This window comes from Meriones unguiculatus, chromosome 5 (assembly GCF_030254825.1).
Source record: "Meriones unguiculatus strain TT.TT164.6M chromosome 5, Bangor_MerUng_6.1, whole genome shotgun sequence".
Lineage (NCBI taxonomy): Eukaryota > Metazoa > Chordata > Mammalia > Rodentia > Muridae > Meriones > Meriones unguiculatus.
In genome coordinates, this window is record NC_083353.1 from 51,782,506 (window position 1) to 51,809,652 (window position 27,147).

The 27,147-nt window shown below is 49.7% G+C and overlaps 1 protein-coding gene across 1 annotated transcript; it reads right to left on the reverse strand.

The window, feature by feature from the left end:
- Positions 1 to 215: 215 nt before the first annotated feature.
- On the reverse strand, positions 216 to 26,574 carry Cfap100 (cilia and flagella associated protein 100). The gene is made up of 17 exons (XM_060383744.1): positions 26,499 to 26,574; positions 25,542 to 25,645; positions 15,565 to 15,642; positions 13,948 to 14,048; positions 11,948 to 12,143; positions 10,294 to 10,367; positions 10,045 to 10,208; positions 9,718 to 9,798; positions 9,198 to 9,373; positions 8,842 to 8,880; positions 8,646 to 8,769; positions 5,935 to 5,983; positions 5,680 to 5,831; positions 3,307 to 3,442; positions 2,407 to 2,612; positions 1,787 to 1,880; positions 216 to 476 (listed from the first exon to the last, which is right to left on the reverse strand). Exons 2-17 carry the CDS (start codon positions 25,591 to 25,593, stop codon positions 363 to 365), a joined length of 1,836 nt encoding a protein of 611 aa, XP_060239727.1. The 5' UTR covers positions 25,594 to 25,645; positions 26,499 to 26,574; the 3' UTR covers positions 216 to 362.
- Between the last annotated feature and the right edge of the window lie 573 nt (positions 26,575 to 27,147).

The following is a 27,147-nucleotide window of genomic DNA, read 5'->3' on the forward strand; positions in this document are numbered from 1 at the left end:
ACTATGCATGGTGTTAAGAGTCTTTCCCCTTCTACCCAGCTGGCCACAGGTTCTTTTGTCTCCAAGGGCCAGTGTCACCCTGCCCTCCTCAGGATAGGTTTTGCACTTCAGCAGCTGTTTCTGATGAAAACCAGCATAGTGTTGTGTCTCTCAAACACATGCTTTGGGTGAAATGACAAAAGAGGGGTTCCAAGAAGCTTCCTTCAATAGGCCATTCAGACTCCCAAGAGAGATTAGTTTATTTCCTGTGAGTAAGAAGGCTACAGGAAAGCATGAGGTATAGAGTTAGGGACCCCTCAGGCTCACAGTCCCTGCCTGCACTTACTGCTGACCTCTTCCAGAGCCCTCTGCGGGCTCTGCTGCTAAGTGAAGAAGTAGAGCAGCTCTTCCTTGTCCTTATCCATCAGCATGTTCTCTTGCTTCTCCTTTATTCTGATGATTGGTGGATGGGAGCGGCACAGCAATCTCCTGCCTCTCTGCAGGAGAAATAGACATGATGAGCCTATGATGGCTATGTATATGCTATGCTGCCATGGCCCCTGCTCTAAGATGCAGGAAGAGGCCAGCAAACTGATTACGCAAACTAGCCACTTGAGGCTTACTAAAGGGACCTGGAGTGTAGACCAGCCCAGCAGTCACCATGCCAGCTTTATAGAGCATGCTTTCTAAGGGATAAGAACTAAAGCATTTTCTAACTCAGGGCTTCTACAGGGGACCCTGCTGTGTGATAGAACAAAGGTCAGCCTTTAAAGTCAGTAGTCACTCTTAAAAGGCCCAATCCCATAACCTTCAGCTCTCTCTTGGACAAAGTTAATCCATCTGTGCTATGTCTAACAACAGCCCTCACCAGTACTTAGTTTCTCCATGCTTTTGTCACAAATACTATGTTGAACTAAATCATGTGATGGGAAACTTACTGCCAGCCCCTCAAAACTTAGTTAGCTATTTTCTTTTGTTCTTGGATTTGCTTGGGGAAGTTCTCTGAAGGCTGTTCTCTAAAGAGGCTCCTCAGCCCTGCCGTCCCGCTAATGGCAGCACATGTTCTCTCTCTTCCTCTCTGGCCCCCAACCCCTTCTCATAAGGAAGCTCCTCCCCTCCCCACAAGGGCCCTGTTATGTTTAGACCTTTGTATGTTATACTGTTTCTAATGCCCTCCCTACCATCTGAGTCCTAATCATGGCCGAGAAGCCTTTGTCCTAATGACCTGTACCTTCTGAAGGGAATTGCATGTCCGTGTTCTTTCTGGACTAAGCCATGGGATGTTTAGTAGAATCTTATTATCAACAGTGTTCATCCTTCTGAAGCAGTGGCAAGGGCAGCATGCTTTATAGACACCCACCAGCTCCTGTTTCTCAGAGGCCGTGCTTGGCCCCAGGTCTGCTTTCAAGACCAGCCTTTTTGCTGTCACATCTAGAAGGCATAAGGCTGCCACAGTCTATCTTCTGTGGGGTGAGGGCATGAGATTCAGAAGACACGGGCCTAGCAACAGGCAGTTTGGCCAAGGTCTTTCGGGGTGGGGTTGGGGATAGACAGAGCAATAGGACCCTGAGTGTGGGAATTGGTGTGAGTTCTGTGAGCTGAGCATCTGTACCTGACAGGGCTGTTGTGAACAAGCACATCTGGGAAACTGGTCCTAGTAAGGACAGCCCTAGGGCAGAGGCACTGGATGTGCCTGACTTTGGACACTGCTCCACTCCTGCTTGGAACACCGAGCAGTGATTTGCCTTGGAGCTCGGGCTGGAAAGCCTGAGTGGTACACCCTGGTGGCGCTGGCACAACCCCTCACCTTCTTTTTTATTTCAGCCTGGGCCCTGGCTCGAGCCCGCTGCAGACGTTCCTCCTGCAACTGCCTCTGCACCTTGAGCTTCTCTTCACGAAGCCTGGGAACAAGAGGTGGTTTACAGGATCCAGGTCAGGTCAGCCCACGTCCTCCCACATGTAAAAAAAATGGCCCCTCTGCCTTTCCCATCAGTCCTGGGCAAGTCTTGGGAAGAAGGCAGGCAGGATGTGTAGATGCCATGCTGGCCGTGAGGGTGACCTAAGGTTCAGACCACACTCCCAAGAAAGCATGTTTCCCTGGAGCCACATCTATGTCTTAGTTCCTTTGCCCACAGACATATATCCTGGCACCCAGCTAGGACATTAGTCCTAGAACAGGTGCTAAGGCCCCAGAGGAGATGGCCCTAAGGTTGGGAAAAACAGACTTGGCAGATCATTGTGTCCTAGGGCCCCACACACAAGTGAATGACCAGGCAGAGACTTAATGGCTTCTGCCTAGTCCTCAGCCTTATGTCACAGGGTCCTAAGCCTGTCTCTCTGGTCAGGAGAGTGAGGGTGGACACTGACTAGCGTTCCCTGCACCCAAGCCAAGGCTGCAGCCACAGAAGGTTGGATATAGTGACTGACCTTACGCGCCTCTCCCTCTCTTTGGCCTTCTCAGCCTGCTCGATCTTGGCCGGGGACACCCGCTCCAAATTTTCCAGCAGCTCGTTCAGCTGGTGCTCCACCACAGCGAGCATCTGCACTGTGCCCAGGCTGGCCTCCTGCTGCATGCCCACACAATTCCGGTACACGTCCAGCACCTTGTGGTTCAGGCTCTCCAGCACCTTGTCCTGGGGACAGTCGTCAGTGTGGCAGGGCTGCAAGGCCTCTTATAACCCTCATATGATGGCCTCCCTACACCAGCTTTCATGGCTTACCAGCTAGGATGGAACAACGATAGTGTGGGCTCAGAGAGTGCAGTGGAACAATGGTACCTGCTTTTCTTAGCCAGAGTAGCCTTGGTTTTATGGTCAGGCCTCTGACTCATCTCATGGCCCAGCCCCTCCCCTAGCTTCCTTAGCAAACCCACTGAGGCCCAGTCTCCTGTTTTAGTGAGCCATGCACTGACCCCAGATCTCCACAGGACCGCATTCTGTGAGGCCCACTCATCCTTCTCTGAGCCTGTCCTGACATTCAGAGAGTAGGTAACAACTGCTATGTGGGTGCTGAGCAGCAGCAGGCAAAAAAGCCACAGCCAGTGTCTGACAACTCTTGGCTAGGCAGGAGCCAGGCCTCTGGTCTGTGACTGTTACACAGGGCACTGGACAGTAATAAAAAGAACCAAAACCTGAGTGAGTAAATTCTTTTGTGTGTGCTGCTCCTGGCTAAGACCTTGTCCCTGTTGCCAAGAGTGGCATTGCAGACAGATGAGAGAATAGATAAGACGACCCCCAGGGCATATGATGCACCAAGCACCCAGAGCCTAGGAAGTGGACAAGGTCTGGTACAGGGCCTGGCCTCTGCCCCGAGACACCCCTGTCCTACCTGCTGGTCTCCCATATACTCCCCGAAGTGGAAGACACGGGCTTTGAGCTCCAGCTCTGCTGCTGTCTCCTCTTCCTTGGAGATTGATACCATTATAGTGTTGATCCACTGCTTCAGCAGTTCGACCTCCCTGTCCCTGAAGGGTCAGACAGTTCCTTCAGCACCCAGAGTTCCCAGTAGGCATGACCTAGTGGGCAGAGCACTGTCCTTGACCTGAGGTCACGGACCTAGAAGAGTTGAGGCTCTGCTCACCAGGGGTGGAACTCTAGGGCAGTGTAGAAGGAAGAGATACCCACCCTTTGCTCCAGATGTCAGTGGAAAAGGTACTAGGTCTCTTGCCCTTAACTAACAGAATTAGCTTGTAAGATCTTGTGATGTTTACCAAATTGAAATTTCCCCCTATTCTGATTTTGTGGCCCATGCTGTCTTTACACAGTTTAGATTCCACTTGAGGCCTTTGTATCTGTAGTATGAGATATCCTTTCTGGGCTCCTCCTTCCTGGGCTGCCTGTGTCTGGTTCAGTCTTAGGGCCATGCTGGTCTTACTGTGAGGCTAGGAGTGTTCCCTCCTCTTCTGTATTTTGAGGATGGCTGAGGAGTGTCATCATTTCTCTCTTAAATGTATGAATATATGCTGCATGTGTGTTTTTTGAGACAGGGTCTCTCACTGTCTGGGGCTTCCCAATGAGCTAGGTTTGCTGGCCAGCGAGTCCCAGGGATACCCATCTCTTTTTTTCTCAAAACCATAGTTGTAAATACATACCACCGCACGCGCGCGCGCGCGCGCGCGCGCGTGTGTGTGTGTGTGTGTGTGTGTTTATGTTTACATATATTTTTTTTCTTTCCAGAACTATATATAATATATTGTATGTGTATAATATGTATAGTTCTGGGAATCAAACACCAAGTCCTCCTTGCAAGGGAAGCACTTTACTGACTTGAGCTATTCCCTTAAACCTTTAAATTTTCTGTAGAATTTATGTTATCCCAGTTGGATCTAAGGATCTTTTGCTAACTTATCCATTCAAATTTTTGTTGTTGTTTTCTCTTTCTCACCAGCTGTTTTCAGGTTTTGTTTTTGTGTTTTCTAGAAATGGTGGTGGGGATTGCTCCTGCCTATCATCTGTGTGCTGGGAGCATGGGTGGCCATGAGGGAGAGCAGGTCCTCTGGGACTCTAAGAGGACCCTGGCCTTTCTCCAGAGCCTGTTGTGGCTCCAGCCCTTGTGGAGGTTCCAGAAAGCAGTTTTGCCTAGCAGCTGCAAGTTTCACTTCATTCTGGAGGCAGCCATACTGAACCAGTAAGGAGTGTGGCTCTCTGTCTGGAGGTTGAAGTTTTAGCTGGGTCAGGGCCTAAGCCCTGGCTGCTACTGTTGTTTGAGCTGTCTTTCCCAGGCCCCTGGATGACTGGTTCCTTCCTGTTTCCAAGCAAAGTTCTGAGCCACACACTGCTTTCTCCTAGAAGCCCTGCCTGCCCCTCTCACCAGCTGTCACCTGCCCCTTACATCACTCGCCTTGTCTTCTTCCTAGCATGTGCACTTCCTACCAGTCAGTGTGTGGGTCTATCTGCTCTCTGCTGCCATCCAGTATAAGCTCTAGTGGGCAGGCTTGGGCCAACCCAGAAAAGTTGCTCAGTTTAGGAGCTTGGTGGATGAACCCTTAACACCCACTACCCCCAGTACTCCAGCTCAACCTTTCCTATACAGCTCCCTTGGGCTCTGGAATGGACTAGCAGAGGAGATGGGGATGAGATGGCTGGTAGGCACACCCTGCAGCAAGGATAATGGGTCTGTAGTATCCAGTGGACTTCAAGTGGGAATGGGTCCAGCTCCTGCGTCCTCTGCTGCCTAGCGAACTACACCTAGGGCCTTGGGTTTTCCTAGGATCTTTCTAGATCCCTGGTCCCTTGCTGTGCTACAGACTCAGATAGATCTGTCCTCCCAGGTCCTGCCCTTCCCAGTTTGGCTCCAGACTGTCAGGCAGCCTTGTGTCCTCCCACTTTGCTGCTGGTGCCCACCCAAATGCTGCAGGTCCCCAGCAAGGCAGGTCTTCTCTCCCTCACAGCCTGGGGGCTAGGGGTGTTGTGTGAGGACCGCTAATACTTTCCCCATGGCCTAAGTATCTTGAAGACCAGTTTCCAACCCCTTCCAAGCCATGCATGCCTCAGGGCCCTGGGATGTAGTGGCCTTCCACATGGCAGAGCTGGCTTCCCAGGGCCTGAAAGTGGCAGAAGGGCTGAATGGGAGGTCCTCAGTGCTGCATTCTGACTGCAGTGGCTCCAAGGTCCTGGTATCCACCCAGACCCTATACAAGGAAGGGGACAGCTGGTAGTGCAGTGGGGGTAGGAGTGGCAAGGGAGCAACAGGGAGACCTACATGCGGATCTGGGTGTTTTTCAGTGTGTGCTTCAGGTCATCCAAGGTCTCCTCCATCTCCTGCGTGTTCTGAATCAACGACAGGTTCTGTTCCTCTAACTTCATGAAGACGTTCAAGAGCTGCTGGGGTTCAGTGAAGTACAGTGCCAGCTCCTGTGAGAGGTAGGTAAAGGGTGTTGTACAGGATGGGGCCCAATAGGACAGTGCAGGATGCTTGATAGAGTGGGGCAAGAGGGGAGAGAGCCCAGCCACAGACCTCCCCATCGCTGTCTGTGTCGTCTTGTGGTGGTGCCATTGTGCTTGACCTAAGGACAGACAGTGGGATCAGAGCTCCTGGACCAATCTAGGACACAAGTGCCAAGGGGATCAAAGGACCAAAGACAGGGATGGAACATGTTCCCCATCCCTCCATTACCCCAGATGTAGTACCAACCCCCATCAGGGTCCCATAGCCAAGGGACACTCAAAATTCAGTGAGCAGTCTCGACAGAATAAGACTGACTTCCCTTGATCTACTAGGTTACTCTGCCCTGATCTGTTAGCCATTGCTCTCTCTAGGTTCAGAGCCTTGTGTACCTACCCTCACTTCCCATCTACCTTCCTTCTTACCATTCATTTTCTGAGTGACCCCTTTGAGACCACCTGGATTGGGTCTGAAGATCTGCCCAATTCACAGCCATTGAGCATTCCTGCCTATCCAAGCAGTACCACTTTAGGGCAAAGCCTGTCCTGATACACAGAGGGGCATAGAGGCTACATGGCCTCAGCAGTGTGTAGAGCCCACCTCCACATGCTTCTCAACCCTTTCCAGTGGCCCACACACACTCCAGCTGGTCTCTTTCCAGGAGGCATGGCTGTGTTAGCTGGGGACAGGTTAGGTCAGCTTCCTTCCAGATGCTCAGGAATCAGAGGTTGAAATGGAAAAACACAGGTGCACAGAACTGTGGGAGCAGAGAAAGTTGCCTATGCCTCACCACTGCACCCTCTGGTGCCTGTGTTACAGAGGATGAATTTGGAGGTAGCTCAGCTCAGCCACCTGCTCAAGGTATTCCAGGAAGACTGCTAAAGCCCCAATGCCTTGAATCCACCCTCCAAAGGGATATGGCCTTCTCAGATGTTACCTTGTGTAGATGTTACCATCCAGTTGTGTTCAGTAGTCCTGGCCACCTAGCCCCCAGCTTCCTAAACTGTGGGTTCCAACCCTCCATGGGGCTGTGTAGCTAAATGTGAGAAATATGAAAATGTGGGCAACAGGAAAGATCTTCTAAGATGCAATGACCAGAAATTAAAAGTCCAACAATCCAGGGTGTTTCTGACAGTGCTCATACATGTTACATTGTAAATTCACTGCAGGCTTGGTTCTGAACACACAGGTCATGTGCATGCTGTTACAGCATACACCACCTCAGCATCATTCCTCAGAATGATTCCTCAAACTATATCTTTGGGTTGTCCCTAAGCATGTCTCTGACATATTATGTTAATACAAAATGGTGTTCTCATCCTTGATGATTCTAAAATCAAAAAATGATCAGCTGAAAAACACTGAAGATGCTCTGCATCAGGCAGTATCAACTATTCAGTTGATCACTTGTATAATCATAAACAAGCACACCCACAACATATGTAAATTTGACTTTTCTCTCAATGGTTAAAGTGTATTTGTACCAGAGAAGATCTTTAAAATAAATTCCCTTACGATTTGTGATCAGTAGATGTTTGGCTTGTGTGCCTAGTTTATAGACTGTATACTGGGTACTATAAACTTACCAGATGAAAGGCTGAAGGTGGAAGCACTATCCTTGCTGATAGGGAGAAGGGACTAGGGTTTAAAGCCAGGCTAGTGTGATCAGGACCTATATCCTCAGCTCTCCCAACACAGAAGTCAGGACTGAAGTAACCTTGGTGGGTAGCTGGCATTGCACTCTGACCTCTTAGAGCCTGTGCACCAGGCCCCCAGCCAGCATCCCATCCAGTCAACACACATCTGTGTCTCTGATGGTGGCTAGTCTATCTCTATGACAAGACCACCATGCACAAAAAGAGGTGCTTACAAGCAGGGGAAGCTGGAGTTTCCCACAATCCCAAAAACAAATCAGGGAGTTGAACAGCTGAGGGTACACTGTACAGGGAAGGCATCAGGAAAGGGGGAGGGGCAGGTAGTTCTAGAACAGGCAGAGACAGAAGATGGGACATGGGAAAGATTGGTAGAAATTAGGACTGGCACAGTGGAAGCCCATTTCTCATGCCCAGGTGCCCTCATCCACACCAATACACCAAAGCTTGCAGCACAAACGCAGGTCAAAGCTGGCAGAGATTTCTTAAGAAGGGTATGAGATACACCCATAGTAAGTGAAAAGATAGGTAATGTGACCTTCTTAAAATTAATTCTTCTCAAGAGCCAATACTGAAAATGGAATGTCGGGACACTACCAGGGTGTGTAAAGAGCTAACAAAGGACTGGAGGGGGAGCCAACTAGCCAGTAAAAAGATGTAGAAACCAGACTACCCAGTGCCAACAGATAAGACTTTTGACCACCAAGCACCATCAGACAAGACATTTTGTCGTCAGCAAAATGTCCCTAAAACATAGATACCACTTGGGCCTGCAGGTAACCCTATAGTTTTTTCCAATATTCTGGGGCTCTGACATCTGGGGCCTAGTATAGCCTACAGACAGAAAAATGCTGCCCCTGGCATGTCTTTCAGTTAGGACCAACCCCTCCAACTCCATCCACTCCGCTTTACTGTGCTGTCACACTGGGGATGACTACCTCAGTCATCTCCAGGGCCAGAACCAGATACCTGAAGCAGCTCTGTGGAGTGACCCTCAGCCGGCTTCCCTCTCCTCACCCTTTCCCCCCAAAGCCACATGAAATTCCTTGCCCCTCTCTTGTGTCCCTGCCGGCCGGCCTGGCTGTCTCTTTTAGTGGCCTTTGCTTCCCCCAGTCTCTGAAGACCACTCACAGTTTGGAGTCCAGCTCGCTGAACAGGCTGGCCTGACTACGCTGACCGACCTTTGGAAGGCTCTGAGTGCTGGTTGAGGTATTCAGGGTCCGTGCAGGCTTTGAGGTCTTCACATTCTGAACATCTGGGAAAAGCAGGAGGTTTGTGTGTGCTCCTGACATGTGGTGGGACAGCCTCTAGGCTGGGGGAGCCATACCTTTCCATGGCAAGGCTGTCTTGCTTCTGGTGTTAAGCCCTACAGAAAGCAAAAGAGAACTCCATATGACCACTGCTGGACCCAGGCTCTACATGGCGATTCAGGCTCTCAGCCCAGGAGGAAGACAGAAGGAAATGTTTGGGAGGAGAGCCTTTGATATGACTGGAAAGCCCATTTCCATATGGGAAGGCTCGAGCTGAGCTCCTGATTCAAAGTGGGCACTTTCCTGTGTGGAGCCAGCCATGAAAGAAAGGACCAGATGGGGCCCCCATACATACAGGGTCCCTTCAGCTAGGTGCAGGCTCTCTGCATCACTGCCGGGCCACCCTTAGGGGACACTCTTCTCTTTGCCCCACCTTTTTCTCCTGGTAAGGTGACTGTACTGGTCTCCTTGATGCACTCTATAGGTTCCTTGGACTTTTTGAGAGTCGGGCGCTTCTTCCCATCCAACCACTCCTGGGGTGACAGCTTGTACAGGAAGTCCTTGTAGACCTTGTAATGTTTCAGAGTGTCTTCAAATTTAGAGATTTCGCTAGGCCCAGGAAAGGATGCAGGAAGTTAGGCAGTGTCCACCACCAGGCCCTAGCTGGACTAGGGAGGGAGCTTGCCCTACAAGGACCAGAACAGTGGAACTTCCAGAGTTGCGACCCTTCTATGGCCTACAGGGTCCTCATCCATGGGGACCCTGCCTGCTGCATTCAGCCTGAGTCCTGGGGGGTGGCCTCAGGAGAGTCACTAAGTGTCAGCTTCATCACCATCCATCAGACAGGCAGGCCACAGCTTCCCACAGGGTTTGAGTTCCTGAAAGGCACTTGTGGTCCTAAATGGCCCTTAGCTCTAGTAAAGTGACCAGTAAAGGTGCCCCCTGTACTCTACCTTTTGATGTTCATGATCTGAGTTGTGACGTTCCGGATCTCAATGATCTTCTCCATCTTGTCCTTGGACTCTTTCTCGGCCCTGAGGGTGGGGGAACCAGGAGGCCAATCATGGATCATTAAAGACCAGTCAGAAATGAAAGAAGCCTTGGTCTTGGGCACAGGCCAGATGGGGAGCTAGAGGGTAGAGGATATCCAGGGGTCATGACCATAGGTTGAGATCAGGACCTGACTAGGGCTCATGGTTTCAAATCCAGCTAAGACTGGACTGGACCTGGCCTGGGCTATGGGTTTGCATAGGCAAGGCCGCCAGGGCCTGAAGGCTCACAGTCTCATGGCCTGCACTGAGTTGCGGTCATTCTCCCTGAGGAACTCATCAAACAAGGCTGCGTCCTTCTCCAGGGCCTTATCAGCCCTCTTCAGCCTGTTCTCCTCCCGGATCGCCAGCATTTCTAGCCGTTGGATTTCATTACGCTTCATTTCCAGGGCATACTGTGGGCCAGCAGAGCAGGCATGAGGGTACCTGGCTGGGCCAGAGCCAAGCTATAGGACGTAGCCTGGATATAGCCATTCCTACCTGAAGGAGAAACATTGTTCGCTTCCGCTTCAAGTAGGCATTCAGTGTTTCAGTCTCTATATTCTTTTCTGCAGCTAGACCCAGGAGGAGAGGAGAGGAGAAAGGCTGGAGGCCAAACTGGAACTTAGCACCTAAGATGGTCCACAGAGGAGGCTGGGGTCCTGCTGCCCACCCAAGGAATTATAGTGATGGTGGAAGGACTGAAAAAAAAAAATGGAGGAAAGGCTCCCCCAACATGTAGCCAACCCTCCACATCTGTGGGTCTGTGTCCTTGGTTTCAACCAACAGATCAGAAAAATATGAAAAAGAAATCATATTTACCCTAACGGGTGAACAGAAATCCCTGTCACTACAAACAATTGTTTACGTAGAATGTATATTGAACCCATCAGGTACAGCTCTATGGATGACTTAGAAAACACAGGGGAGCAGAAACACAGCTTTAGCATCACTGTGGGTTCTGACTCCAAGGTGGCCCCAGGAAATTGTCCCCTGGGATGCTGAGAGATGACTGCTAGGCTCTAATATGATTGATTGGTGTCTGTCTGGCTTGGGCCTCTCTTACTGTAGCATCCTCCCAACTTGGAAGAAGGCTCTGGGCAACCCTCACCCAACTAGACAGTAACACTGGCCAGGCCCTTTAGACACCAGAGATAAATGGGGTGTAATGTGCTCTATATGAGGTATCTATGCTCCCAGCCCAGGCTGAGTGGTAGCTAAGTCCATCATTATTTCAGCCAAGTGAGGTGGACAGCTGGACAGCATCCATTTGTAGAGCCCACTATTGGGTCAAGGCCACACCTCCTGTGTATTGCATGAGTTCCTGTATATGATCCTGACATTAGAGGACCCAGAACTGTGTGGCTTTCTGGTCCCTGGGATCCTCTTTCTGAGAGAAGGGCCTGGTGTGCTTGAAGCAGGAATTCTGTTCTGCAGTCCAGAGACCCTGTCAGCCTCCACAGGTCATTTTGGAGTCTCTTGTCCTTCAAGGACAATAGGTCCCCATAAAAGTCAAGGTCAGGACAGTGAGTAATTTTATGGCGTTCTGCTGATTTTTTCTTCCCCTGCCTGTCATCCCACTTGTCTTTCTCAACCTGAGGAGTGGAAGGCAAAGGCTCTCACAAACTTCATTGAACTCAGGGCTTGATGTCAAGGTAGAGGTTAGGGGTTCTGTTTCATAATCATAGTGCCTCTTTGGTCCCCCATATACCATGAATGCAAGCTCATAACTCAGGGCTTCCTGCTGAGCACTAAACACGCAGCTCACAGATTCTGTTCAATGTTCAAAGTCTTAACACAGACCCCACAAGTCATGAAGTTGGCACAAGTTAGGGGATTCCAGTGCTGGTCACGACCTATCAAATGCTATGGTATGACCAAGATCTGAATGGCAAGTTCCAGATACAGCCTCCTCACTATATTAAGCTGACCTTTGACTGTGACTGGCTGATTGTTGGATGGATGGGTGGAACCCAAGCTTCCCTGAGCTAAGCTAGCTTCTACCCCCTTGCACACCGTCCTCATGTGATCAGCATGCCCTGGAACTGTGACCCATTAGGACAGAGCTCTTCAAGGTATGCAGTGTCAGACATACAGAGGGCCTTTTTTAACCATCCCTCAAACCTGCTCCTGTCCAAAGTAAGGGATGCTATACCTCCGAGGGTCATGGCCAGCTTCCAGACAGTGTTGTTGCGGAAGTTGTTGAGCTGCTGGATCTCAGCAATCAGGTCCACGTCCTCCATCTCCTCTTCTAGCTGTAGCTCCCGGAACAGGCTAGTCTGCTTGGCAGACACCTTGGATGAGTAGGTCATCTTCTGGTGCACTCTCATAATCTTCTTCTGTTGGCGCTCCTGTAGGAGTGACAGGCAGTCAATAGAACCAGGGCTCCTTACAAGATATATGTCTCCGTGTCCTTTGCCCAGTGCCAGAGGCTAATGGTGCCCACACATAGAATAGACACACATACGTGCACACACACAGCTATGCTGAGCACTCTGTTGTTGGTGCTCTTAGAGAGCCATAGACTCTTGTGCACACCGTGTCTCTGGGATTGAATAGGACAATGACCACCTGAGGATGGGTGTCTGGGGGTGGGGGGCAGCCATACCAAACACAGGTACTAGCTCAGATAACAAACATCCAGATAACAAACAGTATCAACATGGCTAAATGTTGATCTGTCCCTTCACCCAAAGTCCCCTTTAACTGAGGCCAAGCATTTGATTTGCTAAAACTGACAGAAAGTTCAGGGAACTTAAACCTGATTCCAAAAGACTGGCAGTTCTCTCTTGCAGGATATCCTGTCACCTAGCTGGAAGGTCACTGGTGGCTGCTGTCTCCACTGGCCTGCACCTCTGTGGTATCCACAGGGTATCATTGTGATCCATCCAGTGCTGCCATATAGCATTGTTGGCTTTTCAGTGAAGTCTTCTCATTCAGAAAGATTCTCAACATGTTTTCTGCTGGGACCCACCAGCTGCCACAAACCAGTATTTGATAACCCTGAAGAATCTCAACAAATCCAGCCTGAAACTCCCAGTTGGCTCCTCTGCATGATGGTAAAATGGACCTGAGATGTAGAGGGCACTGAGCCACTGCATGGTGTGGGGTGTAGCTGAGGGTCTGCTGGGTACAATGTTGGGGGAACCACTAGGTGAAGATGGTCTAAACTAGAGACCCATTGGATGGGGAATATATGCAATGGGGACTCTGGGTAAGGAAGAGCTTCTGGGTGGAAAGGGTGTAGGTTGGGCATCTGTAAAGAGAAAATTGGAGATTCCTCAAGGGTGAAAGGGCAGCATGCAATTGCACATGAACATTCTGCAGAAGTCAGTACCCCAAGGTACAGCCAGGCTTGGAAATAGAAGAAATACCCAATTCTTCATCCCAAGAAGAGGAAGGTCTGAGCTGAAGGCCAGAGAGAGGCCTGCCTGTGCATTTTCCTTCTCTTCTCAGTAGCTGAACAAGTGCATCACATCATCTGAGGCCCTCCTTTCAGAGCCCAAGCTAACAGCCTCTCATTCCAGAGCTGGGCATGGTTCAGTTTCTAATATAGAGGCTGAAGGATGTCTTTCACCCGGTGTCCCATTGATTCTGGCATGGAACTATGCCACCCTGAGAAGAGCAGATGCTGAGCCTGAATCAGGGAACATGGTCTGCCAGGTCAGGCCAGGAGAAAGGAGGGGTGCAGCAGGTGGAGTGCCTTGTCTGGGCTTATTTTGCTGGTCTGTGCTGGGGCTGTAGGACCCAGGGTTACACAGGCTCCTAGTCACACAGGCAAAACAAGAGGCAGCAAGCTGGGGTGCAGGTAAGACAGGGGTAGGGGTGCTCTGTGTATCAGCCCTGTAGGATTCCAAGTAGGGGAGAGGCCCAGAGGAGAAGACCTATGAGGTTTGAGACAGGACTTGAAGGATAAGAAGAATGCTGGGAAGGAATGGCAGTTCTCACAGGGGAGAATGAGAAAGGTACAAGAGATTGCCATGGCAGCTGAGGAAGCCACCTGGCTAAGGCATGGAGAGAAAAGATGGGACAGGTTAGACATGTGAGAGCCAGGAAGGGTTCTACTCGATTCTGTGGGGAATGACTGTTCTGGAGTGAGAGTGAGCTGAGACAGGAGGAAGCTACTCAGAGGGGAGGGGCTGCCCAGATACTTACTTCCATAGCTTTATTGCACTCCTGCTCTCTGAGCAAGAAGAAGTCCACATCCCCTGATATGTGGAAAGGGTTACTTGAGGGGTCAGAGATGGTCACATGCCCTGGAGAAGGAAGAAATAGACTGTGTCTCAAGAGTCTCTGTGCTTTTCTACGCAGCAAGGAACACTCAGCATCAATGATTGCTCTTTTACACAGCCATAGCTAAAGTCTTCTCCTGGGTCCTAAAGCTCCATAAATTTCCCTCTATGGTTTAATCTACGGGAGCTGGGCTCCTGCCCGGCATCTGTGTCACCCTGCTTCTGTCCTGGTGTAAAAATCCCAGCAAGGCTCCTTTCACAGAGAAGGGAAGCCAGAGCTTGATGCCCAAACGTGATGGAATTGAGTAGGTTTCCCATGGGTAGGGCAAGTGGGATGCAGGCCAAGCCAACTCCTGGAGGCCCCTGGGAGACAGGCAGAAATCCATCCAGGAAGCCAGAGACAGGCCACAAGTCAGGGCTCATGCTGGTCTGCTTTGTGAACCCCAGGACATGCCTTTCTCACCTACATTGATTCAGATCCTAGTGTGGATACCAGAGGGCTTTTCCATGAGCTCTGGGACCAGGAAGTCAGAGGGGTGAGAGGCACACCTGTTCTCTGGTTTCCCATTCAGCAATTAGGAATAAGTATGAAAATCTAGCACAGCTCTGGAAAGCACGTGAAATACTGGTAAGGTAAACCCTGTGAGAGAGCTCTGGGAGAGAGAAAGGGTAGCCATGTGTCTGATTTTAAAACCCTCTGTGTCCATACTTATGGCCACATGGAGTTTTGGTTAATTGAATGTAAGCCAGACCTGTTAGATGGGGCTTCTGTATGGCCCTTTCCTTGTGAGGCTGAGGTAATGAGAGGGTGGTGTGATGGTTAGTCAGCTTGACACAATCTAGAATCACCCAGGATAGTACTGTCTACACCAGTTTGGCCCATGGGACTGTTTGGGGGGGATTGTGGGGGATTGTCTTGATTGTGTTGATTGATGTGGGAAATTATCAGCCCACCATGGGGAGCACCATTCCTTGGGCTTTAGACCTGGACTGTAGATGAGCCGAGCACCAGGTTTGCATGCATGCTTTCATTTCTCTCTGCTCTTGGCTGGTTGTTTTAAGTTCCTGCCACCTTGGCTTCCCTGATATGATTGACTATGACCTGGAACTGTGAGCTAAAATAAGTCCTTTCTCCCCTAAATGGCTTTTTGTGGGATATTTTATCACAGGAACAAACTAGGGTTGGCAGTCTCTCTGTCCTCGCTCCTTCCCCCCCCCGCCCTCCTTTTCTTCCTGCCTTGAGTCAGACATGGTTGAGTGCATCAGCCCTTCCATGACCACAAGACAGCCTTGTATTTGCAAATTCTGAAGGGACAGAAACTTAAGACCTGGTTACCTAGATGCCTTCTCATAGTTTTGGAGCTCAGACCTGACTCTTCCCAGTACTCATTACCCCCACTACCAACCCTCCTGTTGCTGTGGAGTTCTGTCCAACAGGAAGAGAAACGCTCCCCTCCACCCCATACCCCAGAGGCCAGCCTGAAGCACCCTAGGAAAGGGGGCCAGGCTTTGCCTCCACCTACCCTGTGCAGGAAACTACCTTTGGTTTTCTTTGGATGCTTCTTTTTGTCTTCAATGAAGGAAGATTCGCTGCTGTTTGGGAACTCCAGATTGCCTTCTGGTGAGACACAAAAGGGGGAGCTACAGCAATGACCTGTCTCTGGCAAAGGGCGGGACAGCCGGGGAGTCAGGCATCCTGAGTTCCCCAGAGCTCCCTCCTGCCAAATTACCCTGTGTTCTAGAGTCTACGGAAAACTTTCCTGGTAGTAAAATTTAGTTCTGTCATAAAAATAATCACAATGTTCTAGAGTCTACGGAAAACTTTCCTGGTAGTAAAATTTAGTTCTGTCATAAAAATAATCACAAGATATTAAACACTAAACAGAAACACAGTGACATCAAAAAATAGATCAGAACCAAAACCAAGTCAAAAATGTATTTCAAATTTTGATTCTTAATTGAAAAAGAAAGGCACACATAGTCAAGGGCATGCGTAGTTTGTTTTCGATTTTTGTTGTGTGAGAACCATCCTCACCCCTTCTCCCTGCCCAACAAAGGTTTGTTTTGTTTTTGTTTTGTTTTCCTTTGAGAGAGCATCTCCCATTATCCAGGGATCTCCCATTATCCCAGACCCATTATCCTCTTGCCTCAGCCTCCCAAGTGAGGTATCTCTAGTTTATCCAGATATTTCTCCTATATCTCTAGTTTAAAACAAGACATGGTGGGTGGATGAAGGGCTCAAACAAGCCCAAGCATGACAAACGTGGCACTGACGGTGCTTGCCCTCCCCCATGCCCTCTCCCTTGCTAAACCATTAGATTATATTCCTGAAGCTAGCCACCAAGGTCCCTTCCTTATTTGCCACTTCATCCTCCTGAGGCTGGCCATCAAAGTCTAGCCATCAAAATGCCATACTGATCAAACCTGCTTAATCAAAATTAACTGATTCATCCTAACATGGGATCTCCCTTTCCCTTTATAAATTGCCATCTGCTGGTGGGGTACATCTGTCTCCTCTTTATCCAGTCGGAGGAGTCCTTTGTCCCTCTGAGGCAAATATCCCTTTCCCCTCTCCCTTGTTCCCTTCCCCCTCTCCCTCATCTTTTGTCTCCCCTCCTTCCCCCTCTCCCTCATCTTTTGTCTCCCCTCTTTGTCTCTTATTCCCTGCCCTTTGTCCATCTGGAGCAAGTAAATCTCCTTTGTGCTGAGAACTTGGTCTTGGTATATCCTGTGCCGACTCCAGTCCTTCCAATGGAGAGCTGGCTTAGCAGTTAGCACCAGCAACTGTTGCAGAAGACCCTGGTTCAGTTCTCAGCACCCACATGGTGGTAATTCCTATGTATTTCCATTCCCAAGGGATCTGACAGAGGCTTCTTCTGGCCTCTGCGGTCACCAGGCACACATGTGTACAGACAAGCAGCCAAAACACCCATACACATAAATAAATCTTTAAAAAACTTTTAAAGAGTATATGAATTTAAGGAGAAGGGGGGAGGGGTGGATCAGGGAAGAGTTAAAAAAAGGAGTTGGGTGAATATGATCAAAATGCATTCTCACAAATTAAAAAAAAAAAAATTTAAGGACTGGGTGTGGTGGTGCACGCCTTTAATCCCAGCACTCAGGGTAGCAGAGGCAGGTGTGTGAGTTCGAGGCCAGCATGGTCTACAAAAATGAGTCCAGGACAACCAAAGCTACACAGAAAAACCCTGTCTCAGGGAAAAAATAATATTTTTAAGGGCTATAGAGATAGCTTGAGAATTAAGTGTGATTCCCCTATAAGAAAAAAAAACCTTATAGCTCCAAGGGAAACCCCCTTCTGGCCTCTACAGACACCTGAACACATGTGACTAACGTATTTATATATAAGTAAAAATGATAGAAATAAGTAAATACTTTAAAAAAGCAAAATGTATTTTATGCGTGCACACACCTCTTACTTTTTCACTAAAATTCTTTGACTACATGCTGAAACATAGCTGATTTTTGAGGACCTGATGCTAAATGAAAAAAAAAAAAAAAGAAAGAAAAAAGCTGGCATAAATGCAGCCAGTCTCCATGGTGGATGGGATGAATGCAGGCCAGGAGCCAGCATTGCTCCGGAGCTGTCATCAGTCCTTGAGATGAACAGCCCTTGTGTGGAACCTTTGTTTCTAAGGAACATTTTAGCACCCACCAGCTTAAGGTTGAAGGACCCTGTAAGACAGCTGAAACCCGCAGCAGACTTCCTCACCTGCCCACAAACCACACACCCCTCCTCATGATTTCCTTTGCACTGTCTTCTTTCAGGTGACACTAGTTTGCATCAAGTTCACGTAAAACTAGCCAGCACAATGGGTCACTCCAGGTCACCGGAATCCGTGTGCCAAGACCAGAGTCACTTACACCTGACTCAGTAAACATGTCCCCTTCCATAAACTGGAGTTTCATGTTGGTACTTGGGACTGGGGAGACAACCTCGTTTTGGACAATGAAGGGTGGAGCTGGATGGTGGGGTCAGCTGTGCTGCTGCACTTGTATTTAACTGGTTAAGAAGATCTATTTTATGTGTCTTTTACCGCAATTTAAAGTCTATTAAGTCTATGGATCATTCCCGGGACTCACTCACACCTAGCTGAACCAGGCTCTTGCTGGACCCTGAGAAGGTTTTTTGTATTTTGTTTTGTTTTGTTTTTTTCCGACATTTCCCGACTTTGCAATGGGTTCTCTGGATCACTAAGTTTAGCACATCCAACCCAGATCCCTTGCACTGCCACTGCCACATGGACCTCTGCCGTGCGCCTACTCCGGCCCTTTGAGGACCTGCCAGGAACTGAGGCCTCCACCGCCTACCTCTGCTCAACCTCCTGAAGGCTCGGCCGCAAGAGCGCCCACTGGTGGCCAAGAGGAAACTGTGATTGGCGCAAACCAACGCCATTCTTCCCGTACAAGAGGAACTGCCACAGGGCAGCAAAGAACGGTGAAAAACGCCCCTCCACATGCCCTTTTTGGCTTTAGGTACAAGGATGTGCTCTGGTTCTGGGCTTGGTGAATCAGAGGCAGAAGGCTGCTGTGGACAGAAGGGACTAGGAATGGGGTGGGGTGGGGTGGGGTGCTGGGCAGAGCCAACAGACAATAGAAGGAGGGAATAGAAACTGCAGAAACTGCAGCCAGGCAACAAGAAAAGTTCCTAGGAACCACCAAACACTAAAGGCTTGAGCTGCAACACCGGAAGCCCCTCCCTCTCCAGTCTTCATGCTGTATCCCTTGCCTGCATCTTCTCCTCCCCCCGCAGTGCAAACAGCAAACAATCAGGAGGTTCCTAAAGCAATCAGCTGGGGAACACTGCCTGGCCCGGTTGCCCTTTCACATCCTGAAAGTGTAAGTGCTTTTCCTGAGGTGCCCTCTCCCCAGGATGGCCAAGAGACTTACTCAGTCAGAGACATTTTGCCATTCAGAGAGCACTGGGAAGTTCATAAAGATGCTCCACAGAGGGACCAGGCTGCCACCAGACCTTCAGGGAGCTGATGCAGCTTAGCCTGCCATTTTGGGGAGTCCTGCTGGGCTTGTTGGATATTAAAAGGGGGAGGGGAAAGGTCATAGGACCCTCACCAGAGTCTCCAGCCAGCCCTCCCAACCATTTTTATACAATTCTGCCCTGATGACTTGTAGTCTCAGGTCTTGGGAGAGGAGCCTCCATCTATGTGCCTAAAGGAGAGCCATCATTTCTGCTGAGTAAAGACTTTCTGGTGTGGCCTATGGGGAAATCACCCACCCTCCTGGAACCCCTCACCCGTGTTCCATCACAGTCCTTAGCCTTCCCAATGCTGCGGCCCTTTAATACAGTCTCCTCATGTTGTGGTTAGCTCCAACCATAAAATCATTTTTGTTGCTACTTTGTAACTGTAACTTTGCTGCACTTATGAATCGTAATGTAAATATCTGTGCTTCCCAATGGCCTTTGGCAAGCCCTGTGAAAAAAAAATTTTAGTAACAAGATACTACTAGATAACAGCCAGATCCTTGGCATTCACTTCTTTTGTTTGATCCCAGGGGTGTGAGGGTATCTACAGTGGGAGTGAGGGAGAGGTGGAGGCTTGAGTGTGCATGCATAGGGTGTGCTGCCGCACCCTAGAAAAACAACAAAATCTGGGCTCTTCTTTGGCCCTTGGTGCCCAGATTTGGCGTGTCATCTGAACACGTCTGCAGTCAGCTCCCAGCAGGAATATGTGCAGACATAGCAGCCCTCCAACACCCAGGCTAGACCGAGACGTTGAAGCACACAGTGTGAGGGTTTTGGGGGTCACACACCAGAGCCCTGACCTCCCTCCCTGTCTTTGCCTCCACCCCACACCCTATTTCATTTGCTTATCCTCCTTGTGATGAGTCCTGGGCTAGAAATGCTTTGAGTTGTCAGTTCTGTTGTGAACTCTTCTGTCAAGCTGCCAGACGGCTTCCTTGGTGACTACATCTTCACCACTCCCAGGGAGTAAAGTGTCTCCGCTTCCCATCCTCATCCTCCTTGGCAACACCATCTTGTGTTTGTCATTTATTGGTAATAGCCTAATGTGTGTGGAGTGGTGTCTCACTGGGGACTGACTATACCGTCCCCATTGTAGCAGTTTTAGTGGCAGCTGGCATTTGAGTCCCTTGCTCACTTGGGGACTGGGTCTTTACAGCTCGTCACTAAGTTTTAGGGTTTTTTCCTAAACACTGGCTTTTAATATCCTATCAAAGTTTTCTGTCACATCAATGTCTAACTGTCCCAAGGAGGGTACAGAGCAAGAACCAGTGGGACTGAAACAGTGGCCCTCTGCTGCAGCCCTTCAGTCATCTGATGTTCTAGCAGCAATTACCCCGGCCCAGGTTTCTAGAACATACAGTCACTTTGGCCTCCCTGACACATAAAGCTCCATCAGAGTGTAAGCCATCCCTCCCGGGGCTGCCGTGCTACCAGCCACCCTGGAATTAACCTCCCTCTCCATCAAGCTATGCACTGGAAGATGTACACATCTGGCCAGGGACCAGAGTTTAAAATGGGATGTTCAGGGAGGCATCACTCAAAAAGTGAATAGGTGACCAGACTCCTGAAGGGCTCAAAGGAGGGAGGTGCCACAGGGGACAATGGGGCAGGAACATCCCAAAGGGCTGGTGAGATGGCTGGGTTAGACGCTTGACAGGAGGCCTGATGAGTTTGATCCCCAGAACCCACATGGTGGAAGGAGAGAACTAATGTCCACAAGCTGATTTCTGAACCTCTCACACGATGGTATGAATCGCAGTGTGTGAGAACCATGATTCACACACACACTACATGTGATTTCTTTAAAAAAAAATCCACTCAATACAGAATGAGAGGGTGGGAGGAAAGTAAAATAATACCAAAGATGTGTGAACAATTCATAAAGAATCATATTATTTATTTCCCTAAAATTATGTCATTCGTATAGGTATATACACATACATATCTCACACACACACACACACACAAAATGAAGTTTATCTCACTTGAATTGACAATGCTCCCCAATAGAGCCATAAATGATCTAACAAAACCCCCAAATACGAGACATAAGAAACCCCTTTTGAGTCAAGGGAATCCAAACCATAAGCCATTGCTCTCATCCTTGGTGACTTTCGGAGGTTGAAGCTAAGTTCTTCTTATTGAAGACACTACACACTTTGCACACAGGACTCAGGACGATCCAAGCTGGATCTCCCCCATAAGAGCTAGATTTCACACCCCAGGAATGTACTGTGCAAGCTGCCAAAGGAGGGAAGCAGCCCATGTCCCCAGCTGTGACGCTTATGACCCACCATGACCACCGGCACGGCACAATAAACCCTAGTGCTGCAGTAGTGGCACACATCTTGGCAGTAACTAACAAACCTCCAACAGGAAGGAAACCATAATCTAGCCAGGGCTAGTACCAACTAGTTTTATGTCAACTTGACACAAGCTAGAATCATCAGAGAGAAGGAAGCCTTAATGGAGAAAATGCCTCTGTAAAAGCCAACCTTAAGGCATTTTCTTAATTAATCAATGAAAGGGAGGGCCCAGCCCATTGTGGATGGTGCCATCCCTTGGCTTGTGGTCCTGGGTTCTATAGAAGAGCAGGCTGAGCAGGCCATGGAGAAATAGCCGATAATCTGTACCCTCCCATGGCTTCTGCATCAGTTCCTGCCTTTCCTGCCTCTCCAGATTCCTTCCTGCCCTTCATGAGTTCCTGTCCTCAGTACTTTTGATGATGAACTGCTATATGGAACTATGAGAAAAACAAAACAAAACAAACAAACAAAAAAAAAAACCTTTCCTCCCCAAGCTGCTCTGGTCATGGTGTTTCATTACGGCAATAGTAACCCTAACTAAGACAGCTGGTGAGGTCATGGATCTTCGAGAGAACCTATCACTAACATCAGGGTTAACCTATCACTAAACCAGGGTAATTACAAAGTGTAAGTATAAGCATACATTTCGCTCTCATCAAAGCCATTTTTCTTTGCAACGAAGACCATTACAGAAAATCACCACCAGTCCAAAAGCAGAGAACGTGGAGTCTAGCTCTAAATGCATCCATCACACAACTTCTGCACTTATCAGGCTGAGGGAACATCGAGGAAGAGGGGCAGAAAGCTTGTAAGAGCTGGAGTATCGAGAAAGGTACCGTGAGATTGCGTGTCCTAGAAACGACAGGGAAGCTTCACTCACGGTACCTCAGTAATGTGGCTGCCTAAACAAGAACAATGACAATGTGCTAAGGAAGTGGCAGGGCTGGGAATCTCATGGGGCCTCAACCCTGGACAAAAACTACAGGCAACTAAGGAATGCAGAGAACTGGAGAGAGAGTCTTCCCAGGGATGAGGCCCCTAATTGGTTATCCGATATCATGTGGTCAGCCCTGAAATCATGTATAAGTAACACTGTGTGGGAGGGGGGAAGGGTGTAACAATAATAAAGGAAAAAGAGGTCACAGTTTTGAGAGGGAATGGAAGGCACGTGGGGGGAATTGGAGGAAGGAAAGGGAGGGAAATGATATTATATTTGATTTTTAAAAACACCATTGTGCCAAGGGCCAACAGTGCCCAGCCGCTGGGAGGTGCACTGCCTGTCCTATCTAAGGAGCAGAATAAAGCTGGTGGAGCAAGAATAGAGTACCCCAAGAGGGGGGCTGCTTCCTGCTGCCTCTCCAAAACTCAGAAGCACTTTCTGCGTGTTGACCAGCATGCTCCCAACACCAGCAGGTACTTAGTACATGAGTGAAGTAGCTGTGCCCTCACAGTTGCCCAGTGTGCACAGCATATGTGGACAGGAATGTATTATGGGCTACATATGTGGATGACCAGCTTTGCCCACTGGCTAGAGGGCCGACTTTGGATGGTTAGTGAGCTGGCTAGTTTTATGTCACTTTGACACAATCTAGGGAGCCTCAACTGAGAAAATGCCTCCATGAGATCTGGCTTAAAGCCTGTATAGCATTTTCTTAATTAGTTCCTGATCTGGGAGGGCCCAGAACATTGTGGGTGATGCCACCTGGGCTGGTGGTCCATAAGAAAGCAGGCTGAGCAAGCCACAGGAGCAAGCCAGTAAGCAGCATCCCTTCATGGCCTCCACATCAGCCCCTGCCTCCAAGTTCCTGCCCTGCTTGAGTTCCTGCCATGACTTTCCTCAGGCTGTTATATGAAAGTGTGAGAAGAATAAACCCTCTCCTCCCCAACTTGCTTTAGGTCATGGTGCTTATCACAGCAGTAAACCCCCTGAGACAGCCAGGTTGCAAATCCCAAGATGCATTGAGCCCTCAGAAAGGAAGTTTCCCCAGCCCCGCCCACTGTGAAGGCCTGCTCACCTGACACTTATCTGGTGTCCATGAATGAGGCTCTTCACAGAAAGATGGGCCTGCACCACAACCTGCTTTGCCTCAAAGTGAATTTGGCCACTTAGTCAAAAACCCCATATGAGGGTCAGGTTCTGGGCTAGACATCCTCAGTCCTGTATCCCTGAATGAGACCTACCCTGAGGCTGGCGGCTGAGATCCTGTGGGCTGGTAGGCTGGCCCCTCGGTCTCTGCCCCAACAGGAAGTCGTGGCCAGCTCTGGGCTTCCTCTGGCCTCACAGCTATCTGACCTAGGCTTGCTAACCCCAGGTCTGGCTGGCTGGCCTGGCCTTCCCACACACTCACAGACCCTCAAGTTTCTCAAGCCTCTGTACTCTTCTGTGTTAAGAGGTAACATCATCTATTTAGAGCCTTTATTTTTCAATTTACTCTCAGGCATGAGAGAGGAGTGAAATAGTGAATATGAGAGTGGGGCTCTAAGCATCCTTGTGGGAGCAAGTATGTATAATAGTTCATTTTTGGAAATACAGAAAGTCTCCATTGTCGGCAGCTGGTGACAAAGCATATTCCTTTCACACTGTGGGATTTCAAAACTGCTCAAAAGCATAAAATGACTCTATTTTTTTTTTTTTAATATAGCCTTTTGCAACAAAGTCTCATTATGTAGCCCAGGCTGGCCTCAAACTCACAATTCTCTTGCCTGAGTTGCGCCATTGCTGGGATTAAAGGAAGGTATCGGACGGGTCTGATGCTCTTTGGGTGGGTGACACCTAAATGAACATCAGTACAAAGTCCCAATTTATTTCTAATATCAGAGATCAGACCTCTACTCTTGCCTGATGCGTCCAAACAAAAAGGGGGAACTGTAGAGAGCTGCGTAATGCCGCGCCTGAAAGATGGAGCTGGTTTCCGCCTTCCACCTTCCCGATGGTGAGTGCTCTCTGTCACAAACAACTCCACATTTGGCTAAGGCTGAGGATCTGGCTTGCTTCCATGTATGTGGACCTATCTGCATTGCCCACGTGGCATGCTGAGGTTGGCTACCCAGAGGCTATTTAAAGTGGGCTGGCTTTACCCAGGGTCAGATGATTGTTCAAGGTTCCTGAATAAACTGCATTGAATAAATAAATAAATAAATAAATAAATAAATAAATAAAACAATTATAAGCCATGAATTATGAACTGTAAATTGAAAAAAAAAAAAAAAGGAGTGTACCACCACTCCCAGGAATATTCCATGTGTGGACTCATGGGAAAAGTAGGGTGCAGAAGGGCGTTTTTATTGTGTGGGAGAAACAAGCAGCTGTAGACACACATTTCTGCATGCAAGTGCACAGAGCTTGCTTGGAAGAGTCTCTGGTCATCACCACAGTGTCTGGGGAGAAACCGGGGGTAGGTTTCAAATAGGTGTGTGTGAGGGAGCGGAAATACACTTTCGAAGTTTGTACCATGGAGGACTTTCCCTAAAAACACATTAAGTTGGCATTTAAAAGTTGAAGGGAGGTAGACAGTGCAGTTATGATGGCACTGTCCACCTCAGAGCCTCCCTAGATGCCACCCAGTGTGGACACTGACCAGCCGACCTGCCTACTCCAGGCTCAGCCTAGCAGCCACAGCAGAAAAAAGTAGAGAGGTCTGCAGCTGTGGGGCATCTCTCCTGACCCGCTTCTGTCTGCAACGTGTCCTTCCTAAGCCCATGCTCTGAAGCCCACATCCCCACAGCACCTCTGAACGTGGCCTTGTTTGCAGATAAGGTCCTTGGAGGTGTGGTGTGTGAAGCTGGGAACATTCTGGCATAAGCCCAAGTCCACTGTGCTGATAAAAGGGACAGAGGGCACAGGCACGCGCGCACACGCACACGCACACGCACACGCACACACACACACACTCACACACACACACGCACTTTATGGAAGTGTGTAGGCTGAAATGGGTGGTGCAAAAGCCAAAGGCAGTCAAGATGCCAGGTGCCCGTCAGAAGGCAGAAAGGCCTGCATCAGAGTCTACAAACAACAGAGGGCACCAGCCCTGCACTTTCTACTGTTTAAGGCGTGCAGCCCCTGGTGTTCCCACAGCAGCCGTGAGAAACTCAAACGCAGTGTTGACTTAGAACTACTTAAACCCCTGAGTGAGTTCACACCTACCCGTCCTGGGCTCCAGGGTTCCTTTTGACCTCTGGACCCCCCACCCCACCTTGCTTAGTACTTACTGTCATGGACCGTTTTCACAGGGAACTTAGAGAACTGTGTCTTGGGCATCATGGCTGAGGACCAACCGGTGTACAAAGCTTGGCCTTAGCTGAAGGAGTCTCGCCTGGGGAGTGACACAGTACTTGAATGAGAGGTTTCCCCAAACCCACAGCCCTCCTTAACCCCAAGTGGCTGACAGCAGCTTGCTTTTCCACTACGAGGCCCGACACTGCTTATGCCCTGTATGCAGGTTTGGTGGGTTCCACGTTCCCCCTCCTGGGACAGCTGTATCTGTCTGTTCTTGAACACACCAGCTTTGGTCTGTCTGAGGCCTCTGTGTAGCCAGCCTCTAGCCTCACCGAGGCTGGAGGAGTGGAGGTGGGAGCTTCTCCCTTCTAAATCCTGGCTCAGATGTCTCCCTGAGAGAGCTTGCCACACCCGTGCATGCATTGGCCCTTCATTTTCTTTACGGAGGTCAAGCGGTTGCCACTGAAACGGCTTTTATTGTCAATTCTCCCAGAATGCAAGCTGCATGAAAACAAGGCCTTCTCTTCCACCCGTCAGAGCTCCTGATTGTGTCCTGGGCATCCTTCAAACAGAGTTTTCCAGTTTGCGGAGGCTCAGTCAGTGTTCCAAACCACAGCCATGCAGGGCTGAGGGTGGAGCCCAGGGTTGCTGGCAGTTGGAGCCAACCGGGTCTCAGCCCCTTTATAAAGAAGGAATGCCGCCCCGGAATCCAGCCTCTTAACACCCTGAGCTACACCTGCCCTGCACGAGGCGCCGGGGCAAGAATACAGCAACACGCAGATAGATGGGTGTTTAAATTAGGCATGTCATAAAGGAAGTGGACAGGAGCAAGGAAGGACGGAAAGCCTTGCAAGGGGCCCAGACAGAGTGCTGGAGCTAGGGCCCCAGCCCCACGGCCACCCCCAACCCCACCCTGCCCCGTCCTGCACGCACCCACCAGCTGCGCTCACCCCACTCCCTCCGAAGCCTCAATCAGCAATGTAGTTCTAGTAGTTCTCGAGGCTACTGGTCCTGAACTATGTTTAGGGCACCAAGGCAACCATTCTCAAAAGAGCTGTGATGTCACAAAGTCTAGGAGGCGGGCCCGGCACTCGGGGCAGAAGGGCGGGCCCAGAATCCTGGAGCAGCTGAAGAGCAGAAGACACAGAGACTGGCAAGGGACAGCGGCCAGGCCAAGTTTGGGTTGTTGGAACCCCAGGCACAGGTTGTGTTCCCCGAGCGCAGCAGCCTCTCCCATCCCCAGATTCTCCTGCGCATTTGTAAGGATTTTGTTGCAGCTGGGACACAGCCAACAGTCTGGCTCCTCCGGGAATACTTAGGTGTCTTGGTAGTTGGGGCAGGGGAGGACAACCCTAGAACACTCCACAGGCTAGGAATGTGCCAAAGATAATCCTCCGCTTAGCTCCTCGTTCTCTTCGAGGCCGCTGGCGCCACCCGGTGGGCGGAGAGATAGATCCAAGGCATGAAAGCCAGGGGTGGGAGTGCAGAAGGGGAGATGCGTGGGTCAGGGACCCTTGAATCACCAGAGGGGACAGTATCCCTCAAGGCAGTCCAGCACTAGGCCATGGGGGAGCCAAGCAGAAAGTGCTGTGAACCCTG

What these genes read in the sequence shown, in the direction of transcription:
- Cfap100 (XM_060383744.1), bottom strand. Translation starts at nt 25,593, where the DNA reads ATGATGCCCAAGACACAGTTCTCTAAGTTCCCTGTGAAAACGGTCCAT. An exon ending in AGCGAGCTGGACTCCAAACT is followed by an intron (nt 5,984 to 8,645) that starts GTGAGTGGTCTT and finishes GTCTGTCCTTAG; the next exon opens with GTCAAGCACAATGGCACCAC. An exon ending in AGTATATGGGAGACCAGCAG is followed by an intron (nt 2,613 to 3,306) that starts GTAGGACAGGGG and finishes GACTGTCCCCAG; the next exon opens with GACAAGGTGCTGGAGAGCCT.